This window comes from Eutrema salsugineum, unplaced genomic scaffold (genome assembly GCF_000478725.1).
Source record: "Eutrema salsugineum unplaced genomic scaffold, Eutsalg1_0 scaffold_2, whole genome shotgun sequence".
NCBI lineage: Eukaryota > Viridiplantae > Streptophyta > Magnoliopsida > Brassicales > Brassicaceae > Eutrema > Eutrema salsugineum.
The window spans coordinates 10552101-10573715 of NW_006256829.1; the positions used below are offsets into that span (position 1 = coordinate 10552101).

The window sequence follows — 21615 nt, forward strand, 5'->3', positions numbered from 1 at the left end:
ACGAGATGAGATTAATCCATATGTTGCTTTGCAAAATAGTGATTATGCGGCAAAATAAGTTTGAGTTGTATTGTTTTATGCACTAAACATGAACATAGTATTTGCATATTCTTTAACTCGATAAAGTCTAAGAGAACAGATTGCTTGCTAGGAGAAAAACAAAATCTAACTAAGAGAACAGATTGCTTGCTGGGAGAAAAACAAAATCTAACCAACTTCGATCACACAAACGTGTGAATGGTGTTTTGCACTCCTAACTTACTTTTTTCGTAGCTATTTTTTTCTTTTTTAACTACTTAAGAGCAAAACCTTAAAATGGCGGCGATGGAGATGGCGTGTGTACGGTGTTGTTCAATCTCGAAGAAGGTTTATAAATATCCATGGTCATTGCAAACATATGACTTTATGCAGAGATTGTGGCAGATCCATGGTCATGGAAAAGGAGACATGTCATAAGTGCAGAACCTCATTCACACGTTTGATCAAGGTTGGTTAAATTTTGTTTTTTTTTTCTCAGCAATTTGTTTTTTAATTTTTTGAATTCTTTTATCTCTTTAGATTCTGTGAACTTTAAGCTGCATTACTCTATTTTTTTTGTGGTTATTATTCCGACTATCTCTTCATTTTTATTTTACGGTAGTTTAGAAACCGTAAAGTATTTCCACCATAAATTTTTATATTTTTTTCTCTTTTTTATTCATAAAGCCCACGAAACTCAAATCCGAATAGATTTTACCTTTTGCAATAGCTCTCGGCTTGCTCTTTTCTTCTCCAACTTCTTTTCTCTCTTCGTTACTGTTTTTTAACTTGAGTAACAAACTAAAATTCTTCTAAGTTTTTTGTCCCTCCCAGCTTGGTTGTTTCTATTTAGTTTGAGTTTCTAATCGTAGTTAATTGTACATTTTAGTTGTCGGTCTTTTCTACTTCTTTGTTATCTATGTAATCTATTGTTCAAAATTTAAAAATCAGTAATAATCTTAACGTGCGTACCAAAAAAAAATCTAAACAAGCAGATGATTGACGAAAAGAAAACGCAACATTTCTTCTATCCATAAGGACCATACTATATTATTACATGCACACATATACTTGTTTGTTTTTAAAAAAAACACCACATGCACTGATGCACACATATACTGATCTCCATTTTACAATGATACATGCCTTCATCATGCTCCTTAAGACGTGTTGATAGGCAAACCATCCTTGTCAGTAACCTTCTTGTGATAGTCTCTACCCTCTTCCTTCTCACAAAACTCCTCTTTCACTTTCTCCATCTTCGCCTCAGTATCACCGGAGGCGCTGACCGCCGCCACCGCTCCGTCGTAAGCCTTCTCCACCGTCTGGCTAGCAACACCTTGTCTCGTGAACTCCTCAGCCGTCGAAGGAGCTCTTCCTTCTTCCCTTCCTCCACTCGCACTTCCTCTCTACATGTTACAGAAAACCCCACCCCACAATTTAATCTAATACATATATGTTGTTAAATTAGTTATTTCATGAAAATAAACAGAGGCTAATTTAGAATATACCTTAAGGTAAAGAGAGTAAATACATGATCTTATATTAGCCTTGGAGATTAGTTTTGGGTTCACATAATTTACCAACATATTTTATCTTTCTTCGGAAGTCTCTCTCTTTTAAACTTGGATTAGATCAAACCATAGATGAAGCTTTGTCTCTCCTACTTATAGTATGATGATGTCTCATCAACGGGGTTATGATTATGATGCCACGTGCGTGAGTTACGTGTGTTAATTTCATGGGCCGTAATCGTTTAATCTTAATGGGCTTTTGGATCGATCCCGCACACATAAACTCATCTGTGGTTAGAGTAGAGAAAAACAGAACCAAACAAATTTTGTAAACAGAACCAAACATAGCAGATATATTTTGTCCGCTCGAGGAACACCTCTTTCGACACAGAAGCACAAATCCAACCGTCAATATATAAAAAAAGTCAACGTATCGTCGTTGACTGACATCGGTCTCTTTGCTGCTCTGCTCTAGGGTTCTACTATCGGTCTCTGACATTGCCGGGATGGAGGCGAGCAGTGAAATCATCCGTGAATTGGAAGAGTTAAAGCTCAAGAAGGCGGAGATCGAGCACCGTATATCGTCTCTCAAAGCCAAGCTCCAGGAGACGGCGGCGGCGGCCGAACGATGCGACGCCGTATCTAACGGTTACTCTTATCCAATGGCGGCGGCGGCGATTGAACACGGGCTTGGACACGGCCTGTCTCCTGATCAGATTTACCGCTACAGTCGCCAGTTGTTACTCCCTTCGTTTGGTGTTGAAGGTAACTCTGCTCAAACTGCAATGACCAAAAACTCTTTGTTACGTTCTAGTTTCTGTTTTTGAAAGTTCAAATTTTAGCCAATAGGAAGAAAATGGAGATGGATGGTTCTGTTTTTTGAATTGATGAGAAGAAGTCAGCTCTCTAGCTAGTGATGACGCAGCTGAAAGTTGAAAACTTTCTTTTGTTTCCCATGACTTTTGAATTTTTCAGAGATATATTTACCCTGAAGCTTAGTTTTAAGACGAATCTGGTTTGCTTGTTTACTTTGCTAATGTCTTTCTCAAATCAATCTTTGTTGACATGTTCTGTTCTATGTGCGTGTATGGTTTTAGGGCAGGCAAGTCTCTTAAAGTCTTCGGTATTAGTCATCGGAGCTGGAGGGCTAGGCTCACCTGCATTATTGTATCTCGCAGCTTGTGGTGTTGGTATGGTTTCAGACTCTTATCTCAAATCTATCTAACATATATATCAATAGCATACCTTACATTCTCTTGATTATGATATGCTGCTCATCTTTTTCGATTGTATTCTCTTAGGACGATTGGGTATTATCGATCATGATGTTGTAGAACTCAACAATATGCACAGGCAGGTACGACTTTGAAAAAACCTCTCCTCTGGCAGCTCTGAACAAAAGATACTAGCATTTACTGATGTCTTTCTCTTTTGGGGTTTTTTTACAAATCCAGATAATACACACTGAAGCATTTATTGGTCACCCCAAAGTGAAATCTGCTGCTGCTGCTTGTCGCTCGTAATTCATACTCCCTTGGGATTGATTCTGCTTTAGTGTAGTATTGTCATAGTCTGAGTCTCTCAACAGGGAGTTATGCTCTACTCATTTGGTCTAATCACTGTGTCGTTTTACTTTTATCTCCAGAATAAACTCGACAATCAAGATTGATGAATATTTGGAAGCTCTCCGGACGTCAAATGCTTTGGAAATCCTCAGCCAGTATCCTTAGATATGTAATCATTGCTATAGGAAGTCTCAGTTTTCTCTATCTCTCCATTAGCCTCCTCAAGTAAAGTATTGAATGGTTATTTGTTTCCATAACTGCCTAAATTTAGATATGATATCATAGTAGATGCAACGGACAATCCTCCAAGCCGTTACATGATCAGCGATTGTTGTGTCCTTTTAGGAAAGGTGAAGCGTCTTATGAACACTCTTTTTTTCTTTCTATGTTTTGTTCATTGTCATAGTCAGAAGCATTGACGCGTGTTTTGTATACAGCCTTTGGTATCAGGTGCTGCGCTTGGAATGGAGGGGCAGGTATGTTATTATATTGCAAACGAAATGATCCTGTTACTCCTTACATAGATATTAAGCTACTTATTAAAGGCTTAGTTTATATTTTGATTATTTTTTTTGGGTATTCAAGCTTACGGTCTATAATCACAAAGGAGGCCCGTGTTATCGATGTCTATTTCCAACTCCTCCACCGACAACAGCTTGCCAAAGATGTTCTGATAGTGGAGTTCTTGGAGTAGGTACATGAATGGCGGTTCTTTCTTTTCTACAAGTCTCCACAATTTCTTCATTCTTTCTTGAAAAGGAATTATTATTTTTTTTTTTGTTTCACAGTTCCGGGTGTTATTGGTTGTCTACAAGCGCTAGAGACGGTTAAACTCGCAAGCATGGTGGGAGAACCACTCACTGAACGGATGCTTCTTTTTGACGCTTTATCAGCAAGGATCCGGATTGTAAAGTTTTACTTAATTTCCATTCTCTTCCTCATTAAAAACTCCATCTATGGTAATATTAATGACGTCTAGTGTCTGCACAGGTCAAGATCAGAGGCAAATCGTCTCTCTGCACAGTCTGTGGAGACAATTCATCTTTCAATAAGCAGCAGTTCAAGGATTTTGACTATGAGGACTTCACCCAATTTCCTTTATCTGCGGTATCTGTTCTCTGTTTCTTTCTTTTTCACGCACCCATCATTTTGTTTTCCATAACAGTCTCATATATGTTTTTACCTGCATTTATTTGATCACAGGGCCCGTTGAACCTACTTCCCACAGAATCAAGAATCAGCAGCAAGGAGTTCAAAGAAATCCTACAAAAGAAGGAACCACATGTTCTTCTCGATGTTCGACCTTGTCATCACTACAAGATTGTTTCTCTCCCGGATTCACTCAACATCCCTCTAGCAAACTTGGAGGCTAGGTTAAACGAGCTTTCTTCAGCTCTGAAAGAAAAGGAAGATGGCCATGTCAACACCGGTTCTTGCACAAATCCGAGCCTCTACGTTGTTTGCAGGCGCGGGAATGATTCACAGAGAGCTGTTCAGTATCTTCGTGAATCGGGTTTCGATTCAGCTAAGGATATAATTGGAGGACTGGAGGCTTGGGCAGCCGATGTCAACCCCAACTTCCCCACCTATTAGTAGAAAACATGCATCACTAGTTTTGTCATGTAAACCTTGTGTGTTAACATGGTGAGTTTTTTAGATGTTATGATTACTTGTAGTTTGATTCGATCATAAGAACATAATAAGTTTGTATTGATGTTATGATACCTTTGATTCAATCTTTATGGATGATACTAAATTAGTTCCAATTTTCATAGAGCAATTAATACACATGGCCAAGAAGGGAACAAGATAAGCCTTTTATTGACGAAAACAGCGAGACTTGAGAACTGTGAAAATCAATCATGAGAAGCAGAGCAAGATTCATAGAGCTGCCTTGTGTAAAACGAAAATGAATAAAGCATTTTTCAGACTGGTTTTGGAGGAAAGGGACAAGAGTTGGGATTACAAGTTACTACTTCTTCTGGTTGTCGTTGTTATTCTCTTGGACAGCTTCTTCGTCTTGCAAGTTAAACCTACGCTTGAACTTGGCAATCTGACCAATGCTTTGAGCCATTTGACGCTTAGCTCCAAAGTGATAGACTTTGCCAACATGTTGGATTCTTGTCATCATCACGTGCATCAATCTACCGCTCTGTGTCACATAAGAGATCCATTGCATCTGTGGGTGCACTCCCTTCTTCATTGTTCAACAACTCTACAAAAACCAAAAAACAACCAGCCCTTAAAAGCACTCAAGGAATCAAATGAACATTGTTGAGGCTTAACAAAGATTCATGAACCAAGCAGAAATGTAATCAGAAGGTGTTGGTCACTAAGCTATTCATCTCAATTTCATGATTTACCCTACAAAATCGGCTTAACGAGGATCCGATATCTCTACCCTATAGGCACAGAAATGCAACAAAAAAGGATTTTTAAATTGGATACAAATCTCTATAGTGATAAGCTGCTGATTTCTTATTTGCATTTTATCGAACACCTTCGACGCCTGTGCTTATTCAGTAAATTAGACGCAAATTCTCGACGGCTTTAAACCCACCACAACTCAGAAAACAGAATTACGGTTTTTCGCCATCGAGATCAGTGGTTTAGCCTAAATCGAACGGGCATCTAAAGAAATGAAAAAAACAAACTTCTGGAGAACGAGGAACAACTAGAGAAATGAAAATTTGAAAATTCTACCCAGAATGATGATGAAGGAAAAATGTATATATATAGAGAGAGAGGTTAAGAAGCGCTTACGCGAGTAAAGGTATAAGCTTATAGTGTTAATGGAGTTCTTCTACCTCCGTGAATGGTGATGCAGAGGTTAGCTCTTGCTTCTTTGCTTCACCACTCCAACAGATCCGATTTAGGGCCAAAAGAAAAGGCTCCGAGACCTTCTTATTCGTTCAGAGAGTTTGAATGTAACCTCATAAACTCTGATTTACGGAATTTAATGGGAGATTTTGATTTAAAAAGTTGTCATTTCATGTTAACGAAACTTTTCAATTTGGAATTCTTTTTCGAGTTTCATTTAAGTAGAAAAGAGTTTGCAAATGTTAAACATCATAAACCAACAAAAGTTACAAACTTCAAACACAAGTTTGCATATATATTATTATTATTATTAGTTTTAAAGAAGCTTTTAGAAGCCCCATTCAATTAGATACAGCCTCTTCTTTCACTGAAGGACAACACTGTGCTCTTATGAAGCCACCATCCATGGAACTCTGCTCTTCAAGCTCTTCTTCTTCACCACTAAAACCCATTGCTTCAAAGATCATAGTGTTAACTTCTTTGAACCTCTCCTCTGATAAAGATACTTCAGCGAGAAGACTCCATGCTTTCTCCTCTGAAGCTCCTTGGTAATCTTCTTTCCTCTTCAACACCATGTGACCACTCATCTCCCAAACCGCTGGATTCACTTGCGTATCCAACAGCTTCGAGCTCACTTCCCCTAAAGCCTGTTTCTCTGCGTAACACTGCAATTCAACACAACAACAAAAACATAATCGTTAAAAGGGATCAAAATCAATTGAGTATTTTCTTTGTTTTTTGTTTTGAAGTTTTAACCTGAGGAAGAAGGAAGATTTGTTTCCCAGAATCTGAGATGAGAATGTTGAAAGGAATGTTGTTGTTCTGAAGACAAACGGATGCGTTTGCTACAGTATCAGACAGATCTTTAATGGAGCTTCCACCTTCAAAGAGAAGACCTCTCACAGGATACTTCAAGAGTTTCGAGATTTTGACGCAGTCATTTGTGGTAGTGATCTTCAAGGAAGGAGCTTTCTCGATTGGGAATGGCATTGCCAAGTAGTAAGCCTGTTCCAAGAAAGACACAAAATCTCCATTAGAATCAAAATCACATACAAGGGTAACCATTAAGATTTCAGAATTCATAACCAAACTAGTTTTCTTTACCTGAAAGTGAAGATGGTTGATGGTAGCAAATGCACCTAAACTATTGTATCCAAGTCGGAAATACGAATTAGCGGCTACAGTCGCCATTTGAATAGCAAGCAAAAGGCTTTTGTGATCAATCCTTTGAGGCAAGCAATCAAGAACACAAGGAATCAGCAACACATGTCCATACTCAATTGGACTCACCTATTCATAAAAGAATTTTGAGTTCAATGTTTAGCTAACTAATTAGCAAAAAAAAGAAAGACACTCTCCTAATAGCAAAAAAATTCCTTACATTGATTGCAACGACGCTTGGAGAATTGTCCGCGTCTAGAGGCATGTTGGGGAAGAACTGGATTTCTCTATCGTCGTCATCATCGGTAGCTTCAAACTGGAAAAGCAACTCTTCTTGACCAACTTTAGTGAAATTGAATTTGTTTCCATCAAATGGTTGAAGAACTTTATCAACACGGAACTCGGTTGGTCTCTTCTTGAGATGACGACCTTCGTTTAGCTGCGCGATAAAACCGTACTTCCCCGGTATAACCTATTAGTACCAAATTTACCAGTAAAACCATCAAACATCAACAATGTGAACACAGAAACTTGATTCCTCAGAGCTCAAGTAAACGTCAACAATGTGAAAACAGAAACTTGATTCTTCAGAGCTCAAGTAAACGTCAACAATGTGAAAACAAAAACTTGATTCTTCAGAGCTCAAGTAAACAACAACAATGTGAAACAGAAACTTGATTCTTCAGAGCTCAAGTAAACGTCAACAATGTGAAAACAGAAACTTGATTCTTCAGAGCTCAAGTAAACAAGTGAAACTGAAACTTGATTCTCCAGCTTAAGCAAACATATCAAAAGACTTGAGCTTCAAAGTAAATCAATGAACCATAAAGTAAAGAGATGATTTACCTTGGTTTCACAGGCGGTAACATCATAACGAAAGAGTCCTCTTTGAAACCGATCTTCCCACTAGAAAACATCAAGAATTTGATACAATACTAAGACTTGTAATCAAGCAACAGGAATCAATTACCAAATTTGAAGTTTTTAGTTACACTACCTCTCCAAGAACTAGAGAATCTAGGAATGCCACCGGAGATTCCGCTTTTTCTCCGACGGATTTATCCACATTGTTGCATGTATACAAAGGAAGTCTTGCCCCTGAAACAAAAACAAAGGTCAGAGATTCGTTAAACAAACGATGAACTCAAATCCAAATTCAAACAAAAGAAGAATTTTTTCAGCTCTAAACAAAATATACCATTGATGCAACACTTGCTCAGGCAATTCCGACCACACCCGCCGCCTTCTTCCGCCGTCTCGTCTTTCTGGTAATTAGACACGACGGTGGGAACCCTTTTGATCTTCAACAACATTTTTTTCGAAAAGAGCAAAAAACAAAACCCCTCCCGAGATGATATACAGATTAAGAAACTAAAAAGACCTAATTAAAAAATGGAAAAGAGATCAATGGTGATAAAGGAACCGCCTCCGGCGAGGAAGAGGAGATCGGAAGGACTGCCGCCTTCAGACGGCAGAGCTCCACGTCCTCCGTGCGGCGAAGTGTTAGTTACGATTAAGCAACCCTTGCGTTGGACATGAGAGCTCAAAGGCCGTGAGTATATCCCGTGTATAGCCGTGGTTACCCCCGGAATTCACACAGATTTCGCCGGAGAAGAAGAGAAAAAACAAAATCGAGGAATTTCACTGTAAGGATAGGTTTTTCGATGTGGGTTTCATCATTCTTTGAGATTCGAAATAGATGGTAGATAGATGAGTGATCCAGAAAAGAGAGCGAGATTCACGTGTTATGTGTGTTAGAAAGAGATTTGAGGTCGAGATTCGAACGTGTGGGTTTTGTGAGGAAGATAGATGATAAAACACTTACTTACCGGGTTTTATCTTCTGGGGTTTTTGACCCGATTGTTACTTTCCGGATTGACCCGCTGACTCTCATCCACCGGGAGCCGCCGTTTAAGGAGTCGGTTTCAAATTTATTGACTTTTACCGTGACGTCATCTATTTGGATTTGGCCTAATAAATTTCTTCTCACGTGTATATTTATTTCTTCACCTAATACTAATAAAATTTGTATTTTTATATACCTTTTGACTTTCTTCGGTGTGTCAAAATTTTCAATTATATTTAGAGATCAGTTTTTACATTTTCATATTTCGCCTATCAGTTCTTACATTTTACCCCATATCATATCTAATTTTATGTACTTTTTAATGTATATATCGATATATCTCGAAAGTGGCTAAGGGAAAAGAGATTTTATTTTATTTTATATATTTATACGTATAAAAACATTATTTTGGAGTGTCACACTCTTATATAAAACTTATCAAACACAGCAGTATAGTACTGGAAACGAGGATGTTCCAGTTTATTCGTAGACATTAAAAATAGAAAAATAATCTCTTTATATATACCCCTCAAAACATTATGGGAATCCAAAAATACACACAACACCTTCATTAATTATCAAGTAAATAATTAATTGGACCGACCTTTTTTTAATTAGCGTCCATGTAAATAAATCATCCGTATATAATTTAAATAAGTTTTTTTTGTTTTTTTTTTTTTAGAAAACGTTGGCGTGAATGAAATGATTGATTCATCACGCGTAGTTACAGAGACCGTAGACGCAGAACTCGCCAAGATCGCAACGATGGTTACACTCACCGCAATGGCGTTTATCGTAAGCCACGTAAACGCACTGACCACGACAACACGTTTGCCCGAACTTGCATTTGTTCTTACACGCACCGCAGTTTTTGTCGTCGGTTGATAAATCCATACATTTGTTGTTGCAACAAGCCATTGTAGCGTTTGCTCCGGTGCTGTAGTAGCTGCTGCTGCAGATCTCTGGGTCCTTGTGGCAATGGTCAGCTGCGTTTGGGTTACGAGCCTTTGGCCCTTGACCCTGGTCGACTTTTTCTGCCAAGAATCGACTCGGTCTTATCTTAACCGCTCCTGGAGGTGTAACATCTTTGAAAGGATCTTCGAGAGCGAATGTTGCGGTTGTGGTGGTGGTTTTGGTGGTTGTGGTTGTGATGATGGCGATTGTGATTGCGGTTGTTAATGCAATTGTCACGAGTAGCTTAATCATGAATTGAGCCATTTTGCTCTTGATCTTTGTAGAAGTGTGTTTTTGTGAGTCAATACACTAGAGCTCGAGAGATAGCTAGATAGCTAGAGAGATAGTTCTTTCTTTATCTCCTCCTTCTTCTTCTTCTTCTTCTTCTTCTTCTTCTTCTTTGTTTATGTGAATGTAGAGAGGGGAAGAGATTTGGAGGGAGAGAGAGAGAGAATGTGTTGTGAGAAAGGAGAGGGTGGACTTAGGGTTTATAGTTGTGATCGAGACGAGTTGACGCGTGAGATGTGGTGAAAAGGTAAATCAAGGTTTCAAGCGATCGCTCTTTTTCTTTTTCCGGAAGGGGCGTTTTATTATTTTATTTTCATTTCAGTTGTATACTATTTTTATGGGCATGTACATGCACATGTTTATTTGCTTACGTTGAGGTACACATACGCGTTTATAATAGAAATTAGAAGGGCTTACTTCTTGGAGCAACAACTTGTATGTAATATATGAAATCAAAACATACAGAGTATAATGTAGCCCTGTAATATACTGGTATAAAACGATAATTGAAATATTGTTGATTTGATTTGTGGTGAAGTATTTGAATTCATTGTAAAATCATCGGTTTGCAACGTTACATTTTTATAATTCGTGGTATTGATATACCAATACCATGTTGATCAGTGTTTTTACTTCTATTCTATAATGGTTCTCCGAATTAATCAAGTCAGAAATACAACTTTTTGATTGGTCAAATAAAGAAACAAAAACAATTAAACTTTTGAAATATATAATGCGAACATATACAAAATAAGAAGAAAAGGTATTATATCGATAGCTCTACAAAAATAGAAAGTGATGCGTGACGAACCATGACTGAATCCATCGCCTCGCCTCATGGGCCGGTCTGAGACGATTAAGGCGAGATGCGTGGAGAAGCAAAGGCGTCCATTTTTTCATACTTTTTTTATTTTTATTTGTAAAGTTACTTCTTGATTTATATTTCTAAATAAATGAAGGAAATTGAAGCTATACATAGACACTTGCTTTAACTTGAATTCTAAATTTCGACCCGCATACGCCCAATCAACCACGAATATATATTTCTAGAATAATGAAAGGCCATTTTTGACATTGTAAATTGGAACAATAAAATATTTAACGAAGATTACGTAAGCCAAAATCTTAGAAAATACAAAAGTTTTTATCTTGAGAAGTATGAGCGAGCTTGGTAAGGTTAAGTTTTCATCAATCATCACTACCAGCCTTCTGTATAGATCAGTCAAATAGATTTGATGAGTAAAAAAATGATCTAATGTGTGACAACTTAGAGTAATTATTGTAACATATATATGAGACAAGTTAAGTACATATCATTAAAACTATATTTTTCTTATATATAAATGATCTTAAATCAAATTAAATCCAGATTAGTCTTTGGAGTGGATTATGTTACTAAGTTAAAACTGAACACTTAGGAAGCATCCAATCGATGCAATGATCAAATGTATGCAGAGTGGAATCTCATTCGTGATGTCCGTTAATATGATAATGGCCATTAAAGTAGTATAACTTGGTTTAAATATTATAATCAAATGTATGCAGAGTGGAATCTCATGTGTGATGTCCGTCAATATGATAATTACTAGATATTCTTGAAACAATTATTTTAAATATTAATTATCATATTGAAAGTTGAATAACAACATAGTAATTATACTAGTAATATAAATGCGAACCGAGATCAACTGGTAAACCTAACTAGTGAATCGTGAATACATCGAACTATATGGAAGAAAAATCTTGACTAATTAACTGGTCAAAGACGTCCACAAAATTAGATTCAGTGTTTGTTTATAGTTCAAGAAAGCTGTGGAGAGAGGTCAACGCTTTGCTCCAATTTGTGAAACAATGTACGAACTTTACGTCACAAAAGTCAATACCATTCCCTTGTTGCGTATTGGTCATTTTCCTGGCCATACGATAATCTACTGTTTCTCTACGATATCTTTCTGTTGCATTAACTATTAAGCCACGCGCAAACTTCCTTTTACATTAAATAAACTACTATCAATTGATTGATGCACACTAATTTGGAATGATTAGTTGTATATTATCTGTTATTGAAACTTGTGAAAACAATGTGTGATGTAGGCTGTTCAAACAATAGATTTCATTTTACTACTTGCCTTATCAATTCACATAAAGGCCTAAAGGGAATATTTTTTAATAGAGAATTCCCTTTCTGTTATTCATTTTTTACCCTTCAAAATATGATACAAATTTTATTGCAAATTTGCAAGTGACCACAAGTTCGTGTCCATTGGTCAGGCTTCAACCGGATTAAGCCGGTCGGGTTCTATGCTTTGCTTCAGTTACACACTTAAAATATTCTTTCTTCTTCCTCATCAACTAAAGCTAATAAGCTATGTTATGTACATGCTAGATCAACATACCATATTCTAAATATAAACGGATCGTTTAAATGGTGACATTTCTCCAGGTTTTGAAATTTTCATCCAAAATAGTTAGCGAATCATTCTTTTGGAACTCAAACAACTTAAACACAAATTAGTTATTAGTCTATGGTAGAATCATAGACATAGTCTCACATATTCAAAGAACAAATAAAAGACCAGATAAATATGATATATCGAAACTAACTTTTTTCAGTCATAGTCGCCGGGTGGCTTACTAAGTTAATGCATTGGAGAGACCTGAAATTAAGATTCCGGGCAAAATATATAAACTTTATTTAGGATGGGGCAAAACACAAAGAAAAAATCTAAGCTTATCTTTAGTTTATTTAGTTTGGTCTTCTTAACTAAGTGGACATGTTAGTTCTTTGCCTGTGTATCTAAGTCCTAATTAACTTTCCTTTTTTTGGTTTTAAAGTCTTATTTAAGTTGCGGTTAATGTTTGTTGTATCTTCTAATTATCACAACAATCAAGTTGCTGCATGGAGTTAAGTTTATTGGAATTGAAATAACCAGATATTTGAAGAAGAAGAGAATGACCAGATAGATTTTTACTGGGGTATATAACTAATATAATATTTTCACTCTGGGTGGTTATGCAATAGAGATAAGATTATGGGGCAGAAATATAAAGCTTTGGTTAGTACGGGGTCGAAAACACAAAAAGCAAAGTTTATGGTTCCGCTCTGAGAAAGAATGCACACCGTTTTGGGTTTTCCTTTTCCCAGACTGCACGTCGGTCTATAATTGAAACAAAAACGTTTTCTTTCCTCGGAAACGGCAATAAAAATAAAAAGTCGATAAAACGACGTCATTTCAATGAGCAGATCTCTTTCGAAGTTACCACGAATCCATCTATTGGCTCAATAGTCTGAAACATCCGATTCCAATTTCACAGACCCTAAGCTCTTCCCAAATCCCAAACTTTCGCTTTTAGCAAATCTCAGAATCATCAATGGATCTGGAGATTTTTGGTCGTCACGCTCTCTCGTTCGACGACGATTCGATGGCAACCTTTGTCAACTCCCCGACGGCGCTCGTTGACTGGAACAGCCTTCTGATTGACCGGTATGATGTTCGTCACCTCCTCTCTTCTATTCCTCCTCCGCGTCCCAAGCGCCGCCGTACGATTTCAGACGATCCTGACTTGGAATCGGACCTCAATCACGAGCGTTATCTTGATTTGCCGACGGAATCTCCATCTCCGTCGCACGATGAGAGCGGTAAGAATTAGGAACTTCTTAGAACTATTCGTTCCTATTTAGTTTATTAAATTGGCAGAAAAACCCGAACTTAGATATGTTAGAGGCATTAAACGTGCTAGAGGATGATAACGATTAATATCAGCTCGATACTTGATTGGTTGACCTTTCGAGATTAAATTTTTTTTAGCCTGTCTATTGAGAAGCTTGAGTAACCATTCGTGTTGAGTATGTGCATGTGTGTGGGTATAAAAGCTAAAATGAAGAATTGGCAGAATCTAGCTTCAAACTTTACTATGAACTCCACATTCTCTTCTACGTTTCTATATTTTTTTCTTGATATGCTCAATGCCTTTGATCTCATTGAGTTTCAATTCCTTCAACTACCGATCCAGCTAAGATAGAATTTACTTTTTTGTGGGTATTATTGAAAAACGTGTAACTTTTCATGTGATATGCATCAGCATTTTGTTTTCTATTAAGTAATTGCGTTTAAACCTTTTTGTGCGCGAGTTGGATTATGTATCTCTGATATAATACGAGTTCTGAAGCTACTGTTTTCATATCCTTGTAATTATGTCAGATAAGTATTTGGACATCATTTTGTATGCGTATCTATTTACTTCATCGCTGATTTCAAGCACATTGATTTTTTTTTTTAATTTCCTAGTCGTCAGTATTTTTCTTGGTCTCTCTGACTAAGTGGGCATCTTTGTTCAATGCTTGTGTAACTAAGTCCTAGGTTTCACATTGATGTTTGCTGGTTCTTTTGATTATCACAATCAATTGCTGCATTGAGTTCAGTTTTTGAAAAGAAATAACATCAATCTAAAAGAACTTTGGTTTACGGAATAATTTTCTCCCAGAGTATTTTAAGTTATCTTTGTGTTCCCTTTTTTTTCTCTCTTTACTTCTTTACTCTCCAGTTGGTACTCAGAAAATTAATCCGTTTTTTTTTTTCAACTCTTGCACCCCAGATATCAATGATGTTTCAGCAAGTACAAATGCCGATGGTTTTCGTGCTGTCCCCTATTCATACGGAAGCTCCAGTGATTTCAATGACCAGAAAATTGCTGATATGGACTCTGGGTTTCACCCGTCTTTCCCCGTGCCTGATTATTTACTTCAACACCTGGTAAGTTACTGTTTTGGTAGATTGTTCCCTTTAGAGATATGCGGGTTTTAGTCACTTATCTGGTACTAAACTGATATGGCCATGTAAACATCTGAAAGGTGCATATGTTATTCTAAGGACTACCATGTCTAAGTTTCAGATGCTCGGAGAAGAGATGGAGTTGTCTAAAGTTGTCATTCACAGTCACCTTGTTTCCTTTTGCTGCCATGACAAGGGGCGGTGCAGGTGGGATTAAGATGATAGAAATTCATGACTTACCAATAACCTAAAAATGAGTGCACATCCGATGATGCATTTCTATACAGATCTGATATTTGCAATTTGTGATTCTCCATACTTATGTGAGGTTTCATTATGTATATATGTACCTGTGTGTTGCCAAAGGTTCGTTCCGTTAGAACCAGGCATCATGAGATTTCACATTACTAATTGATTTTCCTTTACATTTTTCTCTCCCTTCTTTTCAGCCCCCAACTGAGAAATTACATCAGATCATGGCAAAAACTTCGAGTTTTGTAAGCAAACATGGTGGGCAATCTGAAATTGTCTTGAGAGTCAAACAAGGAGGCAACCCAACATTTGGGTTCTTGATGCCAGACCATCATCTTCATCCTTACTTTAGGTTTCTTGTTGAACATCAAGAGCTTTTGACAGGAAAGTCTTCTGTAGAAGATACAAAAAGTGAAGGTGGGAAGGATGGTGGAGCTTTGTCCTTGCTTGGTTCGGTTTATGGGACAGTAGAAGATGAAGATACTAAAGAAGAGCCACCAATGGACTGTAAAACAAACGAGTCTGCTGAAGGTGATGGTGGTGCTAAGGTTGCTGATTCCAATGGACCAGAAGGGTCAAAAGAAGCTGCAAAGATTGCCACTGAGAGAAGTGCAGCCTCTAAGCATTCTCTTCCGTCAAATGATCAAGCAACTTTCGCAAAAAGAAATCCTTCTGTCAGCGCAGTAAATGTTGTAGGGAGGAAGCAGATCAATACAGAAGATAGTGCTACAGAAAAAACATTTTCTGAAAAGTTGCAATCTTCTTCAATGCCGGCACAATCCAAGCTTGAACTGCAGATTGTGGAGCCGCCTATTGAGATGAAAAGAGTGATCAATAAGATAGTTGACTTCATCCAAAAGAACGGGATAGAACTTGAGGCTACTCTTGCTGCGCAGGATGTTAAATACGGGATGTTTCCATTCTTACGTCCAGCTAGCTTATACCATGGATATTATCGGAAGGTTCTCCAAGAAGCTGAAGAGGTACTTCTATTTCAAAATTTTGTGTGTTTAATGTGCTTGAAATCTTACGATTTAACTTTCGCTAACAATATACACGTCGGCTGATTTCATATGCAGTTAAAATCATGTGGCAAAGGCGATATTACCAAAAAGGAAGACATGAAGCAAGAGAAGATGGGCAATGATGTAAAAGATGACAAACCTGTTGTCTTAACGGTTGATTCGGCCAAGAGAGAGAAACTAAAAATGGTTAGTGACAAACCAAAGGCTGAGTCACACAAGGAACCATTCAAGCCCGTCGAACCGCAGACGAGGATCACAGTAGATGCGAATACTGCTGCTGCTATTCTTCAAGCTGCCAGAAGAGGCATAAGGAACCCACAGTTAGGGATTCTATCAGGCAAACCCTTGGATGAGACTTCTCAGAGCCTCGGAAATGATGGAAGTAGTAATACTTCATCTAAGTCCCTTGATTTGGCCAAATCTACGACGGGTCAAGCTGCTGCTAGTGAAGCTGATACTTGTGAAGCAGGCTTGTCTAAAGAGCAGAAGTTGAAGGCAGAAAGATTGAAACGTGCAAAGATGTTTGTGGCCATGTTAAAACCCGGTGCCCAGCCAGCGCAACAAGCTGAATCATCGCGGAGCGTATCGGTCGAACCGTTGGACTGTGGGATCTCTGGATTAGGTTCTAATGCTGCCAAAGAAAGAGAAGGTGGCTCACTTCCATCTGAAGCTGAGCCGAAACAAGCAGATGATAGTGGTATCAGTAGAAAAAGATCAAAGAGGAATTACCGTTCCAGATCACAGAGAGATGAAGATTATGAAATGGGAGAAGAAGAAGAAGACGATGAAGAGAGAAGTATGGATGAAGTTACAGAAGAAACCAAGACTGAGAAAAATCATTCAAGTAGAAAACGGCATTATAGGCATAAGCATAAGACCAGACCCGAGCCTGGGCAGAAGCTTATGAAACGGAGCCGATAAGTTCAGTTCGAGTCTATGTTTTGTGGCTTTTTTTTTCCTTTTAACATTTTGCTTTAATTAAACAGGTGTCAATTGTTCCTTTTTCTTATACTTCTTTTCTCCTTATTCTTTTGAGTTTTTGAGGCTACATTTTGTATTTTTGACATTTTTATTATACTCAAATATTTTTATATAAATGATTTAGGGGCCAAATATCAAATTATTTGATAACAAGATTATATAAATCACATGATATGATTCACATTTTGTCAAATAAATATATTGTATATTTTGACTAACTATTTTAAGTTGCTTTGACGTTTGATGAAACTAAAACGCAACATTTTATTTTTATTTTCTGGTCAACATCATTCAAAAATTAAGTTATTCAAGCATTATGTGCTACTCTACCGTAGCATTTGATATGATGATATGAGACTAGAAAAGGGTCAAAAGTCAAGACGACGTTTGTAAATAATCGTTTTAAAAAAATAATAAATCTCTACCAGTTACCACCCTTTCTCCCAAAATTCTAACTTGCTTCCATTAGATTAACAAAAAAGAATTGAAAACTCTTGTTGTTCTTTTTTATTATTATTTGTTAAACCTTTTACGTTTCCACAAAAATTGCAACGGAAAAAAAGCATGCACCAAACTAATAATAGGAGTGAAATTAGCAGAATATGTAACTATGTAAGAGCACAAAAGACTCTTCAAGAAACCTTACTAATAACGTTAATAAAAAACATAGCGTGATTTTACTTCTCACTTTTCACTTCACGCTTTCAAAACCTTTTTTTTAGATCCCAATCACATGTTTGGAGCCGCGTTTGTTTTAGCCGTCCATTCCCCAAAAGCCAAAAAAACGCCCAACTATTATTATTATTAAAAAGGGAAAAGAAATTATCAAGCCAGATTCAAATACTATTTAATTTCAATCTAGAAAATTATATAAAAAAATTATCTTAATCCAACTGTATTCTCTAAGCAAAGTAGAGATGCGAATAAATTTTCCCAACACCTTCTTCTTCCCTTTTAAAACTTTGTTTTTTTTTTCTCTATAGAATCTTCTTACATAACCCCAGCTTGCATTCCAATTAAAGACATTTCACATAATGAAGCTCCACATTCACATTTCAGTGTTTTCACATTATTATTACCACCATTTGACTTTACCATTACAGCAGCAATTAAATATTTATAAAAATTTTAAAATGGATTACGAGTTACGACGGAAAAAAATTACGGTATTAATTGAGAACATGGACAAATTACGAAGCAATAACCGTTTAACTAAAAAGCTTTTTAACGATAGATTTAATTAGGATCCCACGCTAATCCCGCACTTAGCTTTTGCTTCCGCCACGTGGCAGCATCTTTAGCTTCCTTTCAAGAAAAAAAATTTTGTTGTGCTTTTGCTTGAGCCCTATTGGTGGATTCGAAGTTACGGCGCCGTCCAATCTGGCGTCATGCCGTCAAAGCTGTCATCATCCAATCCTGTTCTGCCACGTATTTTGATTCGCACAAGACGCATCCCCAGTTGCTCTGCCACACAAAGTGTTTGAGACATAAATAAAAAGGCCACAAAAGGTAAAGAGCTTCCACCAAATTTTTTATGTTTTTGTCATGTATGTACGTATACATTGATGATATCAAAACTTATAGAACACATTATAATCAACGTTCTTGGTTTTGTTAGATGTTAAAAACCTAGAAAGAACATAATACTACTAGTGATTTGGTAAAATTAGTAATTTGGTATATGATGCATTAAGAGAATTAACATGTATATAATGACATCGTATAATCAAATGCTTTGACAAATTAAAAAATAAATTTTCAAATATGGTTCGATCTAACAGTTAGAGCATGCTTTTTTTCTTCTGTTTTACTAAATCCAAACTTAAATATGATGTAACGGAAAGAGATAGTCTATTAAGCAAAAATGTCGTAAATGACTTGAACTTGCATCACATATCTCAAATAAGACTCTTGTTCTTTTCTCGTTACTTTTCACATTACCATATTTATCAAACTTACCAATCATAAGTTCTTATTACAAACTTTACATAACTAGAACATTTTGTCTATACTTTTATTGTGGCTAACTGATTGAAACTTTGATAGGCAATTATCCAATTTTTTTCTTTTCATTTTGTACTTTTGTGCTTGCATTATTTGTCATTCTACCAACCAAAAAAAAAACAGTTATAACATTTCTACATGACTTTTCTTTGACGTGAATGTAAATAGCTAATGTTTTAAAAAATTTAGAATATCGCTTGTACGATATTAGTTTCTTATAGGTATTTGTTGTTTTGATCTTTCTTAGATAATTCATGCTAATGTTTTTCCAAGAACATGATTGAGTCATGGTTCTTTAATATTTTTTATGTACTAGAAACTTACCAATGATCAAGTCATATTATATTCCTTTTTTAACGACTCGCATTTTGAATTCGAACATAAACGGCTGTATTAGATCTAAGAAAACAATAATCTAAAATTAAATTTAAAGTGGAAGATAAGGTAAAGTTTTGGTGCTTAATAATTGGAGGAGAAGAATAAAGATTAAAAGAATGTCATCTCTGTTCAGACTTTGAATTAAGACACCAAAACCCCATGCCAAAGTCATATATATATATACACTCATACACAATTGTGAGTTGTGTTATGTGTGCAGTATATATAAATAATCACATCACAAATCTTTACTTAAACATTTGAAACCTCTGAGATCTCTCTCTCTGTCTCTCTCTCTCTCTTTACAAGTTATTTCTCTTATCTACCTCCTCTGTTTTTTCTTGCTCTGCTCCAATGGGGGAACAAAAATGGATAAGAGGACCAATCATAGGTCGAGGCTCAACCGCCACTGTCTCACTAGCAATCACAAATTCCGGTGAATTCTTTGCCGTCAAATCCGCTGAGCTTTCTTCATCGGCGTTTTTGCAGAGAGAAGAATCGATTTTATCGAAGTTGAGCTCTCCTTACATAGTCAAGTACATTGGGTCTGATTTAACGACAGAGAACGACAAATTGGTGTATAATCTCATGATGGAATATATTTCCGGCGGGAGTATTCACGATTTGATCAAGAATTCCGGCGGGAAGTTGCCGGAGCCGGCGATTAGATCCTACACGCGTCACATACTGAAAGGTTTGATTTATCTTCACGATCGAGGAATTGCTCATTGCGATTTGAAGAGCCAGAATGTTATGATCGGAGGAGAAACTGCGAAGATCGCCGATTTTGGTTGCGCTAAAACGGTGACGAAAAACGGGAATTTGGAATTTTCCGGTACACCGGCGTTTATGTCGCCGGAGGTAGCGCGTGGTGAAGAACAGAGTTTTCCGGCTGATGTATGGGCTTTGGGATGTACAGTGATAGAGATGGCTACTGGGTTAAGTCCTTGGCCGGAGCTAAACGACGTCGTAGCTGCGATTTACAAGATTGGTTTCACCGGCGAGTCGCCGGAGATTCCAGAGTGGTTATCGGAGAAATGTAAAGACTTTTTGAGGAATTGTCTGAGAAAATGTCCGAAACAGAGATGGGCTGTTGAAGAATTGCTTCAACACCCGTTTCTCGACGAAGAAGAAGACGAGGAATCTCAAACTCAATCTCGTGACTGTCTGAATTCATCTTCTCCTAGTACTGTGTTGGATCAAGGTTTCTGGGATTTATGCGAAACCTCGAGAAGTCGATTAATTCAGGCGGATCACGAAGACCCATTTGCAAATTCTTCGACTTTCTTGTGGGATTCTTCACCTGCTGATCGGATCAAGAAACTCACCGGAGATGAGAATTCCGGCGAACCGGAGTGGATTACGGCGGAGGATGATTGGTTTGAAGTAAGAGGCCGCAACGAAATCGGAGAGATGGAGAAGCGTAACGAAGACGAAGACGCGAATTGCGTTGAAGCTACGTCACCGGAGGAAGACGAAGTGGGAGGATTTGAGTATTGGATCTGGGATCAAGAAGACAGCTTGTTCTTGGAATATTCCACTGAGAACAACATTTTTTATAATAATTACTCTAATAACCTCTTTGAAGAGGATATAATTCTATATTATGATCATCTTGAAGATGGTTTTGTACCACGAGACGATAATTTTCGTGATAATAATAAGAAAATTCATTTATTTAGCCACATTATGAGTTATGTTTTAGATTCCTTAACAGATTCGATTCATAGCTTTGACAACTACGCCGAGATTCATAACGCGGCGATTAAAGAGCAAACATGTGACTTAGTGCAATTTTTTAGACATTAAGAACAAAAAATGTTCTGTATACCTTTTTTTGGTTAAATGTAAATAAACTGTTAATGAAAATAAATTACTAAGGTGATCTAAGGTTTGACGATAGTAATTTGTTGATGAAAAGAAAAGGCAAATTCTTTATGTTTAACCAGCACGACATTGATGCATTTACATAAGAGAAGACGCGATTCTGGTGCGTGCGTTTCTAATAGGAATTTCCGTCTGTTCATTACTAATTTT

At 37.1% G+C, this 21615-nt stretch overlaps 7 protein-coding genes across 7 annotated transcripts; 3 read left to right on the top strand and 4 right to left on the bottom strand.

The window, feature by feature from the left end:
- Positions 1 to 1116: 1116 nt before the first annotated feature.
- On the bottom strand, positions 1117 to 1655 carry LOC18016529. The gene is made up of 2 exons (XM_006401427.2): positions 1530 to 1655; positions 1117 to 1427 (listed from the first exon to the last, which is right to left on the bottom strand). The coding sequence occupies exons 1-2, from the start codon at positions 1605 to 1607 to the stop codon at positions 1179 to 1181; spliced, it is 327 nt and encodes a 108-aa protein (XP_006401490.1). The 5' UTR covers positions 1608 to 1655; the 3' UTR covers positions 1117 to 1178.
- Positions 1656 to 1871: 216 nt separating this feature from the next.
- On the top strand, positions 1872 to 4848 carry LOC18016530 (adenylyltransferase and sulfurtransferase MOCS3). The gene is made up of 11 exons (XM_006401428.2): positions 1872 to 2297; positions 2630 to 2722; positions 2834 to 2889; positions 2987 to 3051; positions 3178 to 3252; positions 3369 to 3447; positions 3535 to 3573; positions 3683 to 3791; positions 3886 to 4004; positions 4088 to 4204; positions 4301 to 4848. Exons 1-11 carry the CDS (start codon positions 2039 to 2041, stop codon positions 4688 to 4690), a joined length of 1401 nt encoding a protein of 466 aa, XP_006401491.1. The 5' UTR covers positions 1872 to 2038; the 3' UTR covers positions 4691 to 4848.
- A 54-nt stretch (positions 4849 to 4902) lies between these two features.
- LOC18016531 lies at positions 4903 to 5306 on the bottom strand. Its single transcript, XM_006401429.2, has one exon. The coding sequence runs from the start codon at positions 5298 to 5300 to the stop codon at positions 5070 to 5072; it is 231 nt and encodes a 76-aa protein (XP_006401492.1). The 5' UTR covers positions 5301 to 5306; the 3' UTR covers positions 4903 to 5069.
- Positions 5307 to 6109: 803 nt separating this feature from the next.
- LOC18016532 (GDP-L-galactose phosphorylase 2) lies at positions 6110 to 8868 on the bottom strand. Its single transcript, XM_006401430.2, has 7 exons — positions 8277 to 8868; positions 8076 to 8176; positions 7925 to 7984; positions 7299 to 7550; positions 7022 to 7207; positions 6674 to 6922; positions 6110 to 6582 (listed from the first exon to the last, which is right to left on the bottom strand). Exons 1-7 carry the CDS (start codon positions 8389 to 8391, stop codon positions 6259 to 6261), a joined length of 1287 nt encoding a protein of 428 aa, XP_006401493.1. The 5' UTR covers positions 8392 to 8868; the 3' UTR covers positions 6110 to 6258.
- A 770-nt stretch (positions 8869 to 9638) lies between these two features.
- On the bottom strand, positions 9639 to 10142 carry LOC18016533 (stigma-specific STIG1-like protein 2). Its single transcript, XM_006401431.2, has one exon. It carries the CDS (start codon positions 10140 to 10142, stop codon positions 9639 to 9641), a length of 504 nt encoding a protein of 167 aa, XP_006401494.1.
- A 3299-nt stretch (positions 10143 to 13441) lies between these two features.
- LOC18016534 (splicing factor, suppressor of white-apricot homolog) lies at positions 13442 to 17308 on the top strand. The gene is made up of 4 exons (XM_006401432.2): positions 13442 to 13806; positions 14763 to 14920; positions 15388 to 16173; positions 16270 to 17308. The coding sequence occupies exons 1-4, from the start codon at positions 13539 to 13541 to the stop codon at positions 17134 to 17136; spliced, it is 2079 nt and encodes a 692-aa protein (XP_006401495.2). The 5' UTR covers positions 13442 to 13538; the 3' UTR covers positions 17137 to 17308.
- Positions 17309 to 19737: 2429 nt separating this feature from the next.
- On the top strand, positions 19738 to 21387 carry LOC18016535 (mitogen-activated protein kinase kinase kinase 18). Its single transcript, XM_024155420.1, is given in 1 exon segment — positions 19738 to 21387. A coding segment is annotated over 1 exon segment (1650 nt).
- The last annotated feature ends 228 nt before the right edge of the window (positions 21388 to 21615 follow it).